The sequence below is a fragment of the Phodopus roborovskii genome, unplaced genomic scaffold (genome assembly GCF_943737965.1).
Source record: "Phodopus roborovskii unplaced genomic scaffold, PHOROB, whole genome shotgun sequence".
Lineage (NCBI taxonomy): Eukaryota > Metazoa > Chordata > Mammalia > Rodentia > Cricetidae > Phodopus > Phodopus roborovskii.
This window is the reverse complement of record NW_026126558.1, coordinates 23623970-23644210: the sequence shown is the minus strand read 5'-3', so window position 1 is coordinate 23644210 and position 20241 is coordinate 23623970. Positions and strand designations below refer to the sequence as shown.

Genomic DNA, 20241 nt, shown 5'->3' with positions numbered 1-20241 from the left:
TGTGTTTATGAACAGAGGAGACCATGTGGCTAACAGGATGAATCAGAATGAAGTCTTTTAAAGGAATCTGTTGTCTTCAAAAATGATTGCAGCTGGGCAGCAAAGTACATATTTCATCAGTGAAATCTTGTTTTCCTGGGTGCTTCTGGCCAGGCTAGCATTACAGCTAGCTTGTCTGATGATTCATTAGCTTGTGGGTAGAACAACTGTTCATTGTCTAGGAGGTGGGGTGAAGGGATAGCTCTTTTTTTCCCTTGGAAAAAAATTGCTATGTAGAGCATTGGTGAAAATGTATGTATAAGCAGTTCTTCTGTGGTGGTCTGTGTCTTTACTATATGTTGACTTGTCTAATTTTTACTAAAGGGGATATATTTCCAGCAATGATTATAAAATATGAGGAATCTGGTGCTGAAAATAAGTAGTTTGAAGGTCAGGCATGGTGCTACAAATGTATAATCCCAGTACTTAGGAGACAAAGACAGGAAGTCTTGAGTTAAAGCCAAACTGGGCTACATAGTGAGAACCTGTCTCAAAAAAAAAAAAAAAAAAAGGAAAGAAAGAAAAAACCCGCAAATAAACAATAACAAACAAACAAAAAGTAGCTAAGAACTTTTTCTATTTTCTTTCTCTTTTATTAGTAAGTATTTAAATATTTATGGGGGACTGGAGAGATGACTCAGTGGTTCAGAGCACTGGCTACTCTTTCAAAGGACACTGGTTCAATTTCCAGCAGCCACAGGGTAGCTCAAAACCATCAATAACTTCAATTCCAGAAGGTCTAATGGGTGTATTCTTCTGGTTTTTAGGGCACATAGACATACTTATAAGCAAAACTGAATGTTAACAGTTTATTTTTTATTATTAATTTTTTTGTTTTGTTTTTTAAGACAGGGTTTCTCTGTGTAGTCCTGGCTATTCTGGAACTTGCCCTGTAGTCCAGGCTGCCCTCAAACGCAAGATCCATCTGCTTCTGCCTCCCAGGTACTAGGATTAAAGGCATGCCTGTATCAGTTTGCATTACAAGCTTATCAGTTTTTACCATCATACTAAACTTTTTTTTGCTTTATGTACCCCTTTGAGAAGCTAATGAAAGTAATATTCTTTAGAAAAATGTACCTGGATTCAAAAGTAAGTAATTATTCAGAATTTTACAAAGTTTCTGGTTTTACTGAAATACGTCTATAAATTCAAACCTCCTTACAGGTTTTCTGAACTCTGGTTCCTGTACTTGGGAGGGAGAGACAGGCAAATATCTTGAGTTTGAGGCTAGCCAGCACTACATAGCGAGGCCCTATCTCAGAAATATGGAATAAATCTTCCATTATCAAGGAATGGTAGTACAGATCTGTAGTCTCTGAACTCCAGAGGTTGAGACAGGAGACTTGAATTTGAGACTAGCCTAGCCACTATCAAGTAGTGAGTACCAGGCCTGTCAGGGCTATATAGTTAGACCTTGTCTGGAAAAAAATCAAAGGAAGGATATTTGTGACAAAAATCTTTGTTGCTGTAAATAAGAGACCTAAGGTTCTGTAACATAGTATAGCCAACAAAGGAGAACTTCAACCTGTGATTATAATACATGTTCTCATTTTCATAATGGCTATTCATAATCTGCTCTGCCTTGTTTTCTTCTATCCAAATTGAAAAGTTGGACTTTCTCCAAGTTCTTCATCAGTCCTCATTTTCTATTTATTCCTCAAGGCATTTTTCTTCCCTTCCTGGAGATTTAAACCTATAGTATTGTTAGTGGCCACCATATTTATTATATCAGCCTAGATGTCTTATCTCATGTTTCCTATCTCCTCTTAGTTTGTCTGTTGTGGTTAATTTAATAATTTTGAACTTTGCCTGACTTATTTCACTAAATATAGCATTTTTTGGGGTTACCTGTGTTATAGAAACAATACTTGATTTTTATTAATTTTTGTTGGTTGTGATGGCGAAGGTTTTGTTTGTTTTGAGGTGGCCATTCTGTGTGGTGCAGGCTTACCCTGAGTTTGCACCTAGCCCTTCCACTTTAGCCTTCTAAGTGCTGAGATTAGAAGCATATGACGTCATGTCCAGCATTCATTCCTTTTTATGGCCAAATAATACACCCTTGTGTTATGAGTAGCCCTCCCCAACCACAGCAGCCTGGTCCCACTGCCGCACCACCCCCACATAATACACAGAGATGCTGTATTAGTTATAAATGCTGTTAGCCTGTTGCTAGCATTTCTTACTGGCTAGCTCTGTCTTAAACATTAACCCATTTCTATTAATCTAAGTATGGAGAGGGAGACCCCGGCATTCTTCTCTCTCAGTCCTCCATCTTGAATCTCCTCCTAGTCTCCTTGTCCCCGTCTGTCTTGCTTTCCTATTGGCCATCAGTACTTTATTCATTAACCAATGGGAGAAACATATTTACAGAATGACATCTCCCATCACCTTTGTATTAATAATGTAGTTGGATGATACAAGCATGATTTTTTTTTTAACCTCTTTGTGGCTTAAATGATAGGGGGAATTGAAGCTGTAGGTTGAAAATAAAGTTATTTATATAATTTAGATTTAGTATGACATCAAAAAATATTGATGTATCTTGAATTAAATTCTGCCAAACTAGCTTTTAACTTTCTTTTTTAAAAATGAGGCTATGACGTCTCATTCTGTAGTATTTGTCTTTTGGAAAGAAAAACTGTTTTGTTGCTTCTTGTGATTAGCTGCGTCTATTTACTACTTTTTAAGACTTTGTGGAATCCATTTCTGTAACATTTTTTCCAGGACAGTTGAGCTTCATTTTTGGACATATAATAACCTTTCTTTTCAAAGTTTGAAAAAAAGGCATCATTTTCAGTGAAATAAATGTCTTTGTGTTTAAATGACATTATTGAATTAATATTACAAAATACCAGCTGTTAAGAGAGAGCAGTGTATTTTCTTCAGACTTTGAGGCCTGGTATTTATGAATATATAAAAGCACCAAACATTTACTTTGAAGATTACACATAAAGCTGTTTATTTCAATGTGAACATTAAATAAATTACCAGGATCATCTAGATGTTGTTTTAAATTAGGAGTACAGACATTATTCTTCGTAATGAATGTATCCATTCTCTAAAGCCATTTAGGAATTTCCCAAAACAGATTGATGGTGGTCTCCTTTTCATGAAAGATTTATAAAGAAGTAAAAGATTGGCTTTTAAAAATGAATTTCATAAGGGAAACATTTTTGACTGGATGTTAGTTAATATGAATAAGCTAAAAAGAATCATAGAATCTGCAGTTCTAAAAGATAAAAACCATTTGTGAAGAACAAAAATCTGGGTTAAAAGTAGCATAAAGTTTACCTTTTCTTGGCTAATTGGAGAAGAATTACCCATTATTTGTATCAGAATTTAGCATTATAGAGACTTTAGTAGTGAAATGTTACACTCTGTCATGTGCTGTAAGGAGTGAAATCTTTGGAGGTGTGTTAAGTCAAGTTCTCTTGATGTGAAATGTAGAAGGACGATGTTCTTAGTTTCCTCTGGGGTATTAAGTAGGAGGTCAGCATGGTCAATGAACTAAAGATGCACACTGACAGAGTAAATATGGCTAGACCTTGTGGTGAGTAGGTGTGATTACCAGCACAAGGAAGATGAAAGCAGGGGAGATCCAGAGTTCAAGGGTCACTGTCAGCTACATATCAGTGGCTAGGGTGTGTTTCATGAGACTCTCAAAAAAAAAATATATATATATATATATATATATATATATGTACATAACATTTATATTGTGGAAAGGAATGAACACTTATCAGAGCAAAAGGAAATATGTGGTTAAACGGTTTTAACTATAACTGTAGACTGTTTCCCTTGCTCAGATGGGGGGAGAAATAAAAACCTTATGTTTTTGGAGAGTCTTCATTCTTTTATAAGTAGCAATGGGTTCAATATAGTAAAGAGAAAAATATATATAGTGTAAAGGCATAAATCCTATAGATTTATGTTACAGGTACCTGGGGAGTAACTTTTCTTTTTGGTTTTTCAAGACAGGATTTCTCTGTATAGCTTTAGAGTTCCTGTCCTGGAACTCTGTAGACCAGTCAGTCTGGCCTCAAATTCACAGAGATCCTCCTGCTTCTGCCTCCCGAGGGTGTGATTAAAGGCATGCCAACTTTTCTCTTAAAATGAGAAACTTTCCTACTATTTGTCTGTCATATAAGTAATAAAAATGACATATTTTGTGTATATAGATGAAAATCTTGCTTATGAGGATGTTTATTTGGAGTTTTGAAAAATCAGTGAAGTTCCACTTTTTCTGAATTTTAAATATCTTATTCAAGGCACAGAATGATTTAAATGTATGCTGATTTTCATTCAGAAGCCCATGTTAAGTGAGGTAGAGAAGATATTAAAAAAAAAAAAAAATGTTTTAAATAGCCAGATATGGTAGACACAAGGCTCTGATTCCAGTACTTGAATGGTAGTTGTAGGAAGTTCAGTTCAAGGACAGCCTGGGCTACATGAAGTTCTACCTAAAAAGAAAAAAAAAAAACTTTATTATTTTATTTTAATTATTTCACTTTTGAGATTATAATATACTCACATCATTTTCCTGTTTCCTTCTTCCTCCTTAATTACTTTTTTGGTTTTTCAAAATGGGGTTTATGTGTTGTCGTGATTGTCCTAGAACTCATTTTTGTAGACCAGGTTAGTCTCAAAATCACAGATTGACGTGTGTTGTGTCTGCCTCTAGAGTGCCTGGCAGGGTAGGTGTGGTTACTCTTGATTGTAATCCCAGCATTTAAAGTGGAAGTATAATGATTCTGAGTTCAAAACCATCCTGAGATCCATAGCAGCTTGACATTATAGCAGAGAAAACTATAGGAGCTATGATACATTTCTCTCTTGATTTTTATCTGTGTCATAATACGATATTTATCTCGAGTAGTATTTACAACCATCCTTTCTACTTGGATCCTTATTCTTGAGAAAAATCAATGTGAGAATTAATGTGGTGATTGGAAATCTCAGTTTGAAAATTCTACCTAAAGTGACTTGCTCTGGTGTTATATATTTGAAAACTTTTGGTGACTATATTGGTTATCTTTAGAGAAAAAAATGTGAAACTGTAAAAGTTAAAGTTACCTCAGCATATAAGGATGTTGGAATTTTCTGAAAGTACTAAAGGTTTGTAAGATGAATAAGTTTTTTGTTTTTTAACGTGCACTGGTATTTTGTTTGCATGCATATCTGTGAGAGTGTCAGATCTTGGAGTTACAGACACTTTTGAAGGAAGTGACATGTGGATGCAGGAAATTGAACCCAGGTCCTCTGGATGAGCAGCCAGTGCTCTTAACTGCTGAGCCACCACTCTAGTCCCGAGATGAATAGTTTTGAACTCAGCAAATTTTAAATAAAATTTATTGATACTTTTTTAAACTTGAGACATAAAGTGTATTACATATTTTAAATTTTTCAGTGAAGATGTTACAGCATCCCAGAGTATTCCTTTTGGATATTTTTCTAACATACAAGCAGATAGGGATATTAGCATGTTATAAAATCTCTCTTTATCGTACTAGAAATAATTTTATGGGAAGAGTTCACATTCCCATTAATTAAGAATTAATTCTGGGACTCGGGAGGCAGAGGTAGGTGGATCTCTTGTGAATTCAAGGTCAGCCTGATCTACAGAGTGAGTTTCAGGGCATCCAGAGCTACACAGAGAAACCCTGTCTCAAAAAAAATAGCCGATTGGTAGTGGCACCCACCTTTAATTCCTAGCACAAAGGATGCAGAGGCAGAAGGATCTCTGTGATTTCCAGGCCAGACTGGTCTATAGAGTGGGTTCCAGGACAACCAGAGCTCCACAGAGAAACCCTGTCGCAAAAAAAAAAAAATTACCTACAGTTTTTACACATTCTCCACCCCCTCTCTAGTATGTGGTACAAGGGAGAAAACTCAGGACCTTGCACATGCTGGTCCTTTCACAGATCCTACGAAATTTTCTTTTTAAGGTAGTCAGGAAAAATTGTAAATGGGTATAAAATTGTAAGGGCTAAAGAGATACATCTCTATAACAGAGTTCTTGCTTCACATGCAGGACCTCACATGTCAGGTTTAATCTCTGACATTGCAAAAAAGAAAAAATTTACTGAATGAAACCAAAGTCCAATGTTTATGTATGTACTTTCCAGTCTAAGCATGTTAATGCACACCCTTCCTTCTAGCACTTTGGAGGCAGAGGCAGGAAGATCTCTGTGACTTCAAAGCCAGCATGCTCTATATAATGAGTTCCAGGACAACCAGAGCCACATATTGAGACCCTTCTTCAAAAGAAATATTTTTAAAAAAAATTATATATGCATTTTACCAATAATTCTTAATTTTATCATCATACGTTTTCAAAAAGAAAGCTGCAGAATTGACAAGTAAGCTTAATCCTTTTTTTTTTTTTTTTTTGTTTTGTTTTGTTTTTTCTGGTTTTAGTAGGCATGCTTTCGAGCTTTTATTTTATATAATTCTGTCTTAGGGTTTTTATTGCTGTGAAGACACACCATGACCACAGCAACTCTTATGAAGAACATATTTAATTGGGGTAGCTCACTTACAGTTTCAGAGATTCAGTCTATTATCATCATGATGAGAAGAGAAGTATGATGGCATACAGGCAGATGTGGTGCTGGAGTAGTAGCTGAGAGTCCTACCTCTTGCAGGCAAGAGGAAATCAACTGACAATCACACTGAGGGAAGCTTGAGCAAAAAGAGACCTGAAAACCCTCCCACACAGTGACACACTTCCTCCAACGAGGCTATATGTACTTCAACAAGGCCACACCCCAAATAGTGCCACTCCTTTGGAGACCATTTTCTGTCAGACCATCACAACTTGTCACATGGAGACTTTATTACATCTCAATATGTTTCTTCCTTTTTACAGATCATGCTGGGTAGTTTTTATGTCAACTCACTACAAGTTAGAATAGAGGGAAACTCGACTTTGAAAACGCTGCTACCAAGCTGGCCTGTGGGCAAGCCTGTAATATATTTTCTTAGTTGATGATTAATGTGAGCAGTCCCAGATCATGGTGGGTGATGCCACCTCTATTCTGGTGGTCCTGGAGTATGTAATAAAATATGCAGAACAAACCATGAGGAGCAAGCCAGTAAGCAGCACTCCTCTATGGTTCTTGCTTCAGTTCCCACCTTGAGTTCCTGTCTTGATTTCCATGGATTATGAACTACTAGTGATAGGATAAAATTAACCCTTTCCTCACCAAAATCCTTTGTATTTTTATGTCTGGGGACTACAAAGATAGCTTAGCGGTTAAGAAAACTGACTTCTCTTTCAGATTCCCAGCACCAACATGGTGGCTCACAGGTCTAGGGATCCAGCACCCTCTTCTGGTCTCTAGACACTGCATGCACAAGGTGCACAGACATACATGCAGCCAAACACTCATACATACACACACTCATGTCTGAAGCTAGAAAGATAGCTTAGCTGTTAAGAGAATGTGGCTGCTCTTCCAAAGGTCCTGAGTTTAATTTTCAGCACATACATGGCAGCTCACAACCATCTATAGCTATAGTCCTGTGGGACCTATCACCCTCTGCTGGTTTGTAGATGAATGAACATGTAGACAAAACATCCATACACTTTAAAAAAATCCTAAGAGAAGAAAATTTAGGTCTGATGGCTTTTTGCTAATTTTTCAGCAGTCTTTTTTTATGTTTGTTTATTTGTTTGTTTGTTTTAGGTGTACTTGAAGGCTCCCATGATTCTGAATGGAGTATGTGTCATCTGGAAGGGCTGGATTGATCTCCACAGATTGGATGGTATGGGTTGCCTGGAATTTGATGAGGAGCGAGCCCAGGTAGGGTTATTTCAGACTTTTATTTAGCCCCTAACCTTGTCTGTGGGGAACTATTTTACCTTATCTTTAGAGTAGTATGTTTGGGCTTTTGGGGTAGTTTCGTAGGTAAAGGACACCTGCTGCCATGCCTGAGGACCTGAGTTTGATCTCCAGGACCCACATGGTGGAGAAAACTAACTCCTATAAGTTGTCCTCTGATCTCTATGCATATGCTGTAACAGGTGTGCACACATAGACATGTATTCCCCCACAAGACAAATAAAATGTAATAAAATATTTTAAAATAAAGAGTAGTAGTGTCTTAGTTAGGGTTGTCATTACTGTGAATGAAACACCATTATCCAAAGTTGGGGAGGAAAGGGTTTATTTGGTACCACACCCACAATGGACTGAGCTCTTCACCATCATCATCAGTTAAGAAATTACCCTAAAGGCTTGCCTACATCCAGATTCCAAGGAGGCATTTTCTCAGTTGAGGCTCCCATGCTCTCTGATAATACTAGCTTATGTCAAGTTGACACAAAGCTAGCCAAGCACAAGGAGTATGTCCATATAATATAAAATCTTGAAAGTATTAAAGACCACATTCTGAACCTAATTTGCCCTTTAGTGAAAATCTAGTAGTTAATTGTTGGATTACTGTGTCTGCCTGGTGGGAATTGAAAGTCTAGTAAATTATTCTTTTTTTTTTTTTTTTTTTTTTTTTGTGGGGGCGGGTGTTTCGAGACAGGATTACTCTGTGTAGCCTTGACTGTCTGGAACTCACTCTGTATACCAGACTGACCTCAAACTCAGAGATCTGCCTACCTCTGCATAGTGCTGGATTAAAAGGGTGTGCCGCCACCCTTTTTCTTGTCAGAACACTATGTGGGAGAGGGCAAGAAATAATTGATAAAGCACATACAAGAAAACACTTTCAGATTGACTGAGTGAGGGCTACTAGCTCTGCTGTCCTGATTGAGAGAATTAATTCTTTTTCCTAAGACCACAGCTTGGAGAGTGGGAGTGGGATCCATACCCAGAGATGTTGTTAGAAAGCAACATTGGCAGAGAATCCAGCAAAACTGTTGTTACAGGAAACAACAGGGTGACAGACCAAACAGAACTTTACCATACCATTTAGATCCAGGGAAATAGCTAAAATGACCTAACCAAGATCACATGTGATCCTGGAAGCACTAACTGCCTGTCTAAACATAGAGTAGAACTGGCAAACTCCCTGTTCTTGGAAAGCATTTCCCCAGGCCATATATACAGATCCAATAACTGTATTTAAACAAAATAGAAGATCAGGCATTGGTTTTACAGCTAAGCTATGTTGGCCCACTGGTAGCCTCACAGAAAACAAAACTTAAAAAGAAAAATGGAAGGATTGAGAAGATGGCTCAAGGAATAAAGTGTTTACCATGCATGTGTGGGGACTAGAGGTCAGATTCCCAGAACCGGTGTAAAGCTGGATGCAGTAGCACCCATCTGTAATTCTAGTATGCCTACATTGAGATGATTGGCAGAAACAGAAGAGTTCTCAGTAGCCATAATCCTAGCTACTCAGGTGGCTGAGGCAGGATCACAAGCTCGAGATCTTCTGGGACTACAAAGTGAATTCAAGACCATCATGGGCTGGCATGGTGAATGTGGCTCAGGGATAGAGTACTTGCCTAATATGTCAGGGGGTATCCTGGGTTCAGTTCTTAGTACTGAAAACAATGGCAGTAACAACAATAAAAATACACAGGAAAAGAAACAATTTAGAAGTCTTTACCCATTCATTATTTCATCACATGCCACATTATTTCTGGTTTTGATGGGCTTTTGTTGTTGTCTTGTTATTTGTCCTCTTAGTACTGGAGACTTAATTCAGTGTCTTACATTTTTTAGGAAAGTGCTTACCATTGTGCTACATTCCTTGACTTTTCATTATTTGGGTTTTTGTTTTTGCTTTTGGTTTATCTTGAGTTACTGTCTCTATAGCCCTGGCTACTATGTAAATCACTATGAAGATGATCAGGCTGTCCTCACACACGATAATTCTCCTTCTTTACCTCTGCCTTTTGAGTACTGAAATTACAGGTTTTACTGTGCCTTGTTTTTCAAATTTTTCTTTTCCTTTTTTGGTTTTTCGCAAAGGGCCTCAAGGTATGTCAAATCCAGTATGATATAGAGACTGGTTTTAAACTCCTGATCCACCTACCTCTACTTTTCAATAGCTGGAATTATAATTGTGAATCTCCACACCTGGCTCATTATGTCTTATATAGTTCCTACAACTGGAGAGACAAGAATACCTAAGTTTGAATTCCAGTACCCAAATAAAAAGCCAAGCATGGCCCATGTATGTAGTCATGTAACCCCAGTACTGGGAAAAAGGAAGGGCAGGGACAAGAGAATTGCTGGGGTTTGCGGCTTCCATCTAAGTACACAGGCCAGTGAGAGATCTTATCTCAGTGGAACAAGATTAAGAGTAGCTGAATTGGATACTCAACATTCTGTTCTTTTCTGGCCTTCATGTACATGGATAAATGTATACACACACACACACACACACTAGACATACACCATACTCAAACACATATATATGTACTTAACGCCTCTGTATACATACTTTGTAGAAGAAAATTTGTTCATAAATGGAGATACTTCTGTACATATTTGTAGACATACATGTTAATGGTAATTATGCTATTTTAGTTTCTTTAATTTGCAGCTTTGTGCATATAAATTTCAGTGTGTCAATGCTGTCTTTAAAAAAAAAAGACTTATTAGTATTTATATTTATTTTTTGCATCTCAACCACAGTTTCCTCTCCCTCCTCTCTTTCCAGCTGTTTTCCTTACATCCCTTCTACTACTCCACTACTGCCACCCATCCACTCCTCCAATTCTCTTCAGAAAAGGGCAGTCCTCCCATGGATGTCAACCAAACATGGAATATCAAGTTGCATTTAGACAGTTTCCTTTGTCTTATTAAGGTTTTATATTACTGTGAAGAGACACCATGACCATGGCAACTCTTATAAAGAAAAGCAGTTCAGAGATTTAGTCCATAGTGGAAAGCATGGCAGCACGTAGGCAGACATGGTGCTGGAGAAGTAGCTGAGAGTTTCTACATCTTGATCCACAGATAGAAGAAATGAATGCCACACTAGGCCTCGCTTGAACATCTAGCAAGGCCACACCTAACTCCCAACAAGGCCGCTTCTCCTAATAATGCCACTGACTATGAGCCAAGTATTCAAACATATGAGTCTATAGGGGCCATTCCTATTCAGACTATCACAGACTTCATGTGTATGTACTGTGTGTGCCTGGTGCCTGTGGAGGCTAGAAGATGGTGTTGGATCCCCTGGAAATAATAGTTATAGATGTTGTGAGCTGATGTGTGGTCCTGAGAACAAACCGTGGTTCTCTGCAACAGGAGCTCATAAGCAATGTGTGAGCTAGGTTTAGGTCAGCTTGATACAAGATAGAGTCATTTTGGGAAAGTGACTCTCAGCTGAGAAATTTCCTCTGAAATACTGGTCTATAGGCAAGTCTGGTGGTGCATTTTATAAATTAGTGATTGATGGGGAGGATCCAGCCCATTATGTAGTGCCACTTTTGGGCTGGTGGTCCTAGGTGTTATAAGAAAACGGACCTTGCAAACCATAACAAGCACACCAGTAAGTAGCATTTCTCCATAGCCTCAGAATCAGCTTTTGCCTCCAGGTTCCTGCCCGGCTTGAGTTCTTGCCCTGACTTCCTTCAATGATAGGCTGTGATAGGGAAATGTAAGGGAAGTAAACTCTTTCCTCTCAAGTTACTTTTGGTCATGTTGTTTTATCACAATAAAAATACTAAGTTAAGACAATCACAGGGCTATATCTCTACTTTGTTATCCCCCTTTGTATTTAGCAAGGTCTCATAATCCATGTTGTCCTGAACTGGCTGTGTAGCTCAGGAGAGTCTTGCTTGAACTTCTAACATTCCTGCCTCTAACTTCAGAGCAGTGGGATTACAGGTGTGAGCCATCATACTCAGCTTTCAGGTTTTTGTTTTTAATATGACTGAATTTCAGATACAATTCTCTAGAAAATTGACACTTCACAGTTAAATACCTTAATTAGATTTCAATTTTTCATGTGTATTTAGAAGTGTACATGTATGTTTGATAGCACATATGTGAAGATCAGAAAACAACTTGTGGGAATCTGTCTTCCACCATGTGGGTTCTGGGAATCAAGTTCAGGTCAAAGAGAGAGAGAGAGAGTACAACTAGTATTCATTTATCAAAATAGAAATAGCCATGGTGATGCACACCTTTAGTCCCAAAGAGACAGAGCCTGGTGGATCATGGTGAATTCAAGGCCAGCCTGCTCTACATAGTGAGTTCCAGGTTAGCCAGGGCTTTATAGTGAGACCCTCTCATTTAAAAAAAAAAAAAAAAAAAAAAAAAAAAAGACATTATAGACATTCTTCAGGACCCCCAAATTTTCTAAAGTTCCAAAGATAAACATGTACTGTCATGATAAGTTTTACTTTGTTTTTAGATTTGTGTGTTTTTTTTTTGCTCATGTATTTGTATGTGTATCACATGCATATTTGGTGCCCAAAGAGATCAAAAGATCTCCTCTGAAACTGGAGTTATAGGCAGTTGTGAGCTGCTGGGGTAGGTGCTGGGAGCTGAAGTCTTCACAATTAACCACTGGGCCATCTCAGCTCTGTGGTGAATTTTATATCCAGCAACCTGTCACAAACACTCTACAGTGGTTAGTTAATCATGGTTATATATGAGTTATATAACTGAATTATGGTGATCACTAGAACATCTCACTTGCTGTGTACCAGAAGAATCTAATAAATTTGTACTTTGTATTTTATAATTCAGTAAGAACTAAGAACATTGTTATTAGCTGGCTATTAGTCAGGCAGTGGTGGTACATGCCTTTAATCCCCACATTTGGGAGGCAGAGGCAGCCTGATCTACAGAGTGAATTCCAAGACTGCCAGGACTGTTACAGAGAAACCCCAGCTTTTAAAAAAAAAAAAATTAAAAATTAAAAATAAAGAACATTGTTACTATTTTGAGATAGGGTTTCATGTAGTCCCAACTCATCATGTAGCTGAGGATTATCCTGATTTTAACTTTGATTATATCTAGCAGAAGCATGTCATTGTGTTCCACCAACTCTTGCATTGTAAACAGTGAGCGCCACTATTGAAGTGAGCATTATCTGTTTAAGTACTAGATGGCACCGACGCAAAGCAGGTATCCTCTAATGGTTTGTAAGGTTTTCCTGCTATTGAAGCCAACATATAAGCTGACTTGCTTTTTCATCTGCACAAGAAGGTAGATAGAACTAACTGGGATAAATGAAAAGTCATGTTCTACAGACTCATTAGTTAAATAAATGCACCATTTGCCAAAATGTATGCTCAGTAACTGCCTTTGAGAAGATTGCTATTGTTTTCGTTTGACTTTCCTGCCATAAGTGGCATCAGTCTTGCCTTCATAGAATAGTAAATGTTGATATTTTGTACAAATTATATAGTCTTCACCAATTCTTGCAATTTGATTACTAATTTTTCATTTAAAAACACTTTTTAAAATTCATGCTGCCGGGTGTTAGTGGCACTCGCCTTTAATCCCAGCACTCGGGAGGCAGAAGCAGGTGGATCTTTGTGGCAGCCTGGTCTACAGAGCAAGTTCCAGGACAGGCTCCAAAGCTACAGTGAAACTCTGTCTCGAAAAAACTAAAAAAAAAAAAAATTTCATTGCTGAAGGAAGATGTTACCACCAAACAAAATAAATAATTGTAGATTTAGATAATACAGTAAAAGTAAAATCAGTGAAGCAAGATTGGTCAGAATATTCTTCATCTGTTCTATGATAGGATGCTAAACATTTATTTCCCATGGGGATTTTGGATACCTAAGTATGTTTTGGTTTAGTTATTTTTAGTGCATTTTATGTTTGTGTATGTGTGCATATGTACATGTTCATGTGTGTTCATTTGGAGGACAAAGGACAACTTGGCAGAAGTCCTTTCTTTCCATGTGAGTCCCAGAGATCCAATTAAGGTCACCAGGATTTACAGAAGCTCCTTTACTTCCTAAGCCATCTCTTTGGGCCTGTTTTTTCTTCATTGTGCTGCTGTTTGTAGGTCTGTCCTTGTTTGTGTTGGTATTGTTGTAGGTACATATGTGTATGAATGTGTGTGAAGGCTAGAAATCAACAATGGAGGTTTTGCTTTAATGTTCTCTGCCTTACTTTTTGAGACAATATCCCTCATAAAACCTGAAATTCACTAGGCTGGCTAGCCAGTGAACTTCAGGCACTCACCTCTCTCCACCTTCCTGAAGCTAAGATTACACATGTGCTATGTTTTTATATACCCAGCTTTTTATGTATGGCCCAGGGATCTAAACTCCAATCCTCCTGTTTGCATGGCAAATACTGTACCTGCTGAGCTATTTCACTAGCCCATTTGTGTGTGGGAAGAGGGGTTGTTTTGTTGTTTTATATGTAGGGATATTTTGCCTGTGTGTCTGTCTATGCACTATGTGTCTCTTGTGCTCACAGAGACCAGAAAAGGACATCACATCCCTGGGACTGGAATTAACAGATATTTGTAAGCTGCCCTGTGGGCTCTAGGAATCAAACCTGGGTCTTCTAGAAGAGCATACAGTGTTCTCTATCATCTCTTTATACTTGATTTATTGTTTTCTAAAGACTTCTGATATTGTTCAGCCTGGTGTCTTAACTCCAAAACTCAGATGATCCTCCTGCCTCAACTTCCCACATGGTGGGTTACAGGTACATGCCACGATGGCCCACTCCAACTTTGTTATGTTGACCCCATCTAGCTGATTTATGTGTGATGTGTGTTTTCATATAGTCCCTGGAATAGTAAGTTAGTATGGCATATGGCCCAGGAGACTAAAATTTTTGCAAATTCCTCTAACCATTGTCTGAGGCAGAATAAAGCCACTTGTTCCTAGCCAGTAATCTCCTTTCATGGGTGAGCAGATAATTTTATTAGCAGGTAGTATCCTTAAAAGGGAAATGTTAAAGAACCAGGATGACACTGGTAATTGCCCATCAGCTTTCCCATATTAATTTGGAATTAGGAAGTAGAGGACTATTTTTTGGGGTTTTTTTTTTTTTTTTTTGGTTGTGAGCCTAGCCTGTAATGACTGAGCCATCTCTCCAGCCCTTCCCCCCTCCCTCCACTCCCTCCCCCCCTCCCCCCATAGCAATTAGTAATACTTTAAAATCACTTCAGGAGGAAAATATATGCCCATTTCTAGAGTACACAGTATCTTCAATAACTTTCTTAGGGAAATAGGTTGCAGCTAGTGTACACTCTCATTTTATCCACCTAATTCTCTCTGTTGCACATAATCATAGTAGCTAACTATGTTGATTTGTTTATTAGGTTTTTTCTGTTTTCTGCCACCAACCGCAGCAGCTATATGAGGAAAAACAATATTGCCTCATTATATTCACGCCACTAAGCACAGTGGTCTGCCCATAATAAAGGCTAAGCAAATCCTTGTAAAGTAAATGAAACAGTGAAGAAGGGACAGTGAGGTGTAGCATAGGGTAAAAGCATTTGTCACCAGGCCTGATGACCTGAGTTAGATCGAAAAGCCCCACATGGTGGGAGGAGAGAAACAATCCCCACAGGTTGGTCTCTAACCTCTATATCTAAGCTGCAGTATGTGCACACCTGTATGCACATTCACAAAATGTAATAATTCTGAGAAAGTGAATAAGAAGAAAAGAACAGGTATGTCCCAATTAGCAGGTATGTCCCAATTGATACCTAACTGAGTTTGAAGTATCAGTAGAATGCCCTTAGGAATGGACAGCATTCTTTTCTAGGTGTCTCAGGCTTGCATGGAATATTCTGGGAGCTTAGTAGATATGAGTAATTATAGTTAAGTGTATAACTTTTATGTGGGTGGTTAGAAACAGGGTTTCTCTAGTCTTGGAGTCTGTCCTGGAGTTCACTTTATAGACCAGGCTGGCGTTGAACTCAACAGAGATCCACCTGCCTCTGCCTCCCAAGCACGGGGATTAAAGGTGTGTGCCAACCCCCCCCCACACACACACCCAACTTAGTGTGTGACTTATGTATCGTAAGTGCTTGTAAATCAATAGCACTTAATTGAATTCTGCCTTAACTATTTTTAGTATGTTGTGGTGGTTTGAATATCCCCCATAAACTCGTGTTTGAATAGTTGACCTGTTGAGAGTGGCACTATTAGGAGGTGTGACCTCATTGGAGGAAGTATGTCTTAGGGGCAGGCTTTGAGGTCTCATATTCTCAAGCTACATATATGGAACACAGACTCCTGCTGCTGCCTGTTGATCAAGATGTAGAACTCTCAGCTCCTTGTCCAGTACATGTCTGACTGCATGCCATCAGCCATGAAAATGGACTAACCTCTGAACTGTAAGCCAGCCCCATTTAAATGTTTCCTCTTATAATAAGAGTTCCTTGGTCATGATGTCCCTTCACAGCGAAGGAAACCCTAAGACAGTGTTGTCTTGTGTAATTGTAACAAAGATGTGAAATACTACTATGCCTGTGTTTTATGTGAGGCTTAGAGAAGTTAAGTATCTTGCATTGGGTCCTAACACTAGTAGGTATATCATAAGAAAGTGTTTTGGGTGCTGGAGAGATGGCCCAGGAGTTAAGAGAACTGGCTTTAAATTCTCAGCACCCATATAGCAATTCATGATAATACTCTTATATCAGGGGAATCTGGCGCCCTCTTTTGGCTTCCACAGACATCATGCATACAAGTAGTGTACAGAAATACAAGCAGAAAAAACACCCATATACATAAAACTTTAGGAAAGAAAAAAGAATGTGCTTTTCCACTCCTAAGTGCTGGAAATTGAACCTGGAGCCTTGTGTATGCTAGGCAAATGCTCTACCACCAAGCTTCATCTTCAGCACCATGTAAGGGAATTTGATTATACCTTTAAATTATATACACTGCCACTGAAAATTATAATTTTTTTTTCTTTTCTTTTTTTTCTTTGTTTATTTGGTTGGTTGGTTTGGTTTTTCAAAATAGATTTTCTCATGGGCAGTTATGTCACACGCCTTTAATCCCAGAACTTAGGTGGCACAGGCAGGTAGATAGATCTCTATAAGTTTGAGGCCATCCTGGTGTACAGAACTAGTTCCAGGACAGCCAGGGCGCTATACAGAGAAACCCTGTCTCAAAAAACCAAGGAGGGGAAAAAAAAAAAAAAAGACAGGGTTTCTCAGTGTAACAGTCCTGCCTGTTCAGAACTCAATTGTACAGGGGTACAATAACAAAATGGAACAGTCTTTGGGAGACTTACCTAGCTAAAAGTTCTTTGAGTTCCAAGTTAGGAAAATGTTTATAGAAATGAATGGGAAACTAAAGATTTTAATAAGAAGCAAATGGGTAGTATGCAACTCTACTCTGTGGAGGTAAGAAAGAGTTACAAATCAAAGATGACTCAGATTCCTATTAAATATGGTGGCTCGTGTCCATAATCTCAGCACTGGAGAGGCTAAGGTGGGAGGGTCATGTTTCAGAATAGTCAAGGGTATAATGAAACCTGACTCTAAAATAAAAGTACCTCTGAAATTAGGTAGGATGGGGGATTGGTATTAGTATTTTGAGGATTACTCTTCAGTTAGTTTCCTTTTTTTAAAAAAAATCCCCAAATTTAATTTTTTACATAAACCAAAATTAAAATAGTTATTTCATATACCCTAACAGCAGGAAGATGCATTAGCACAACAGGCCTTCGAAGAGGCTCGAAGAAGAACTCGTGAATTTGAGGATAGAGACAGGTCTCACCGGGAGGAAATGGAGGTGAGAGTTTCACAGCTGCTGGCAGTAACTGGTTAGTACTTTCCCCAAACTCTCAGGCTATGTTTGTGATATTCATGTGTAATGTTTTTAATGGTGTGATTTTGTCTTATTTTTAAAAATTGTATATTGTTTGAATTTATTATATGCAATTGCTGTAAAAATGTAATTATTCTAAATTTAAGGTTGTATATTGATTTCTCACTGATGTTCACAAAAAAAAAAACCTTTACTGTAACAAGGTATACAAGGTATACTTTCTTTTAATTAATTGATTCAAATACCTTTATTTAGCCTCTTGCTGCCTCCAATTTCTGTCATACACTTCATTGTAAAAAGTGCCTCTTATATAGTTCATTATCAAAACATTTTTTAAAGCATTACTAAAAATCCTTGGAGGGCTTATCTATGCTATTAATCTTGATTTTGAAAATTACCAGTGTAAGTTTCTTAGTTCATTCTCTCCTGGTGCTGGGCATTCAACCCGAGGCCTGAGGAGGACTAGGCAGATGGTTTATGACGTGAGCCACGATTCCCAGCCCATCATTTTGAAACAGAATAGATTTTGCCATTTGTGTAAACCTTTAGAGGATAGCTTAATATTTTCAAAATACTCTAAGAATGGAATTAACAGAATATATATACATACATACATAACATACATACATATGGAGAGAGATGTTAACAACTGGCTTCCATATGTATGCACTTATGCCAAAGTTGATAACACACAAATGTGTACAGTAGTATTTACATACACACAAAATATTTAAAATGTTGAATAATTTTTGGGCATTGAAAAATCAATATTATGATGCTGACCAAAATACAGCACACCTATTAAAGCCCCAGAGCTCAAGAAGATGAAACAGGAGAATGGCCACAGTTCAGGCCAGCTGAGGCTATAGAGCAATCTCAAACAAGAAGGGAGGGAGGGAGGGAGGGAGGAGAGAAGAGAAGAGAACTGGAGCGATGGCTCAGTGGTTAAGAGTACTAATTAATCTTTCATGGGACCTGGGTTCAATTTCTAGGACTCCTGTGACAGCTCACAATTGTCGGTAACCCTGAGAACATCAAGCACACAAGTGGTACACATACATACATGCAAAACACCCATACACAGAAGTATACATTTTTAAAGTCATGTTACTACTTAAGGCAGTAACACTTGAGACACAAAGTAAAACAATAGTTGCCAGCAGGATGGGGAGTGGCTATTTTAATGGGTATAGAAATTAAGTTTTATAAGATAAAAAGTTCTAGACATTTGTTGTACATCAATATGAGTGTACTTTTAACACTACTGATGTCCATGAAAGTGGTTAAGATGCTGTATGTATTTTAACACAATTTTCTCTGGGTTTTTTTTTTTTCTTCAAGATTAAAGTTTCACAATGGCTGAGCAGTGGTGGCACACACCTTTAATCCCAGCACTAAGGAGGCAGAGGCAGGCAAATCTCTGTAAGTTCCAGGCTAGCCTGATCTACAGAGTGAGTTCCAGGACAGGCTCCAAAGCTACAGAGAAAGCCTGTCTCTAAACAAAGAAAACCTCACTGTGTGTGTACTCCTGGCTGCTCTAGAACACACTCTGTAGACTAGGCGAGAGAGGGGGGGGGGAGAGGGAGAGGGAGAGAGAGAGGAGGGAAAGAGAGGAGGGAGAGGGAGAGAGAGAGAGAGAGAGAGAGAGAGAGAGAGAGAGAGAGAGAGAGAGAGAGAGAGAGAGAGAGAGAGAGGAGAGTGAATCTATTCACATACACAAAGCCAGGCTCTGGAGCAAGATGGAGAGTTCTGGCTCTGACTCTGTCACCTTGCTACTTCACCTTTTTATGATGACTTTCTTCATGTATAAAAGGCTTTAGTCATAACATATTTGGCACTAATTTGATATCAACTGCTATAGCTTTCTGTGTTATTGTGTTTTGTCTATTTTAGAATAATTCTAAAATCTAATATCAAGCCTAATCAGTGGTTACTTTGTGGAATGAAATAAAATTTAGTGTCTTTCAATGATTGATAGATTCCTTTGTTGAGTCAATTTACCTAAAGGACTGATAGTAGATGAGACTATCTCTAGTATAGAGAGTATAGAAGGATTAGAGACAGACAGACAGACGCATACACACTCACACATGCGTATGCACGCACACGAATACTTGTAGTTGTTTCCTGTGCGTATTGGTTTGGTTTGGGTTTTCTGGTTTTTTTGTTTGTCTGTTTTTGTTGTTTTTCAAGACAGGGTTTCTTTGTGTAGCCCTGGCTGTCCTGGAACTCACTCTGTAGACCAAACTGGCCCTGAACTCAAGAGATCAGCCTGTCTCTGCCTCCCACGTGCTGGGATTAACAGGTATGCGCCACCACCCATCCTGCAGTTCTTCATATCTTACATTTCTTACCATTTTGCTTATTGTACTCTGAGCTTTTCTACCCATTCATCAAGGTGTAGCGTAAGTCATGTCAGACCCTTCTCAGGTCTTCTTAATCAGCTTCTGCTTTGTAGTTTCCATAGCACTTAATTTCTTTCTCCTTCATTTTCCCTTTCTGCCTCCCCTCCTGAC

The 20241-nt window shown here is 38.3% G+C and overlaps 1 protein-coding gene across 4 annotated transcripts in view; it reads left to right on the top strand.

The window, feature by feature from the left end:
- Cbfb (core-binding factor subunit beta) overlaps positions 1-20241 on the top strand; it is a 48175-nt gene that overhangs the window by 16159 nt on the left and 11775 nt on the right. For 2 of the 4 annotated variants that reach the window (XM_051201308.1, XM_051201306.1), the window contains 2 exons: positions 7728-7844; positions 17594-17689. In XM_051201308.1, coding sequence (XP_051057265.1) covers positions 7728-7844; positions 17594-17689 — 213 coding nt within the window. Of the gene's footprint in view, positions 1-7727; positions 7845-17593; positions 17721-20241 lie in introns of all 4 variants that reach the window. The other 2 variants (XM_051201309.1, XM_051201307.1) reach the window with 1 other exon arrangement.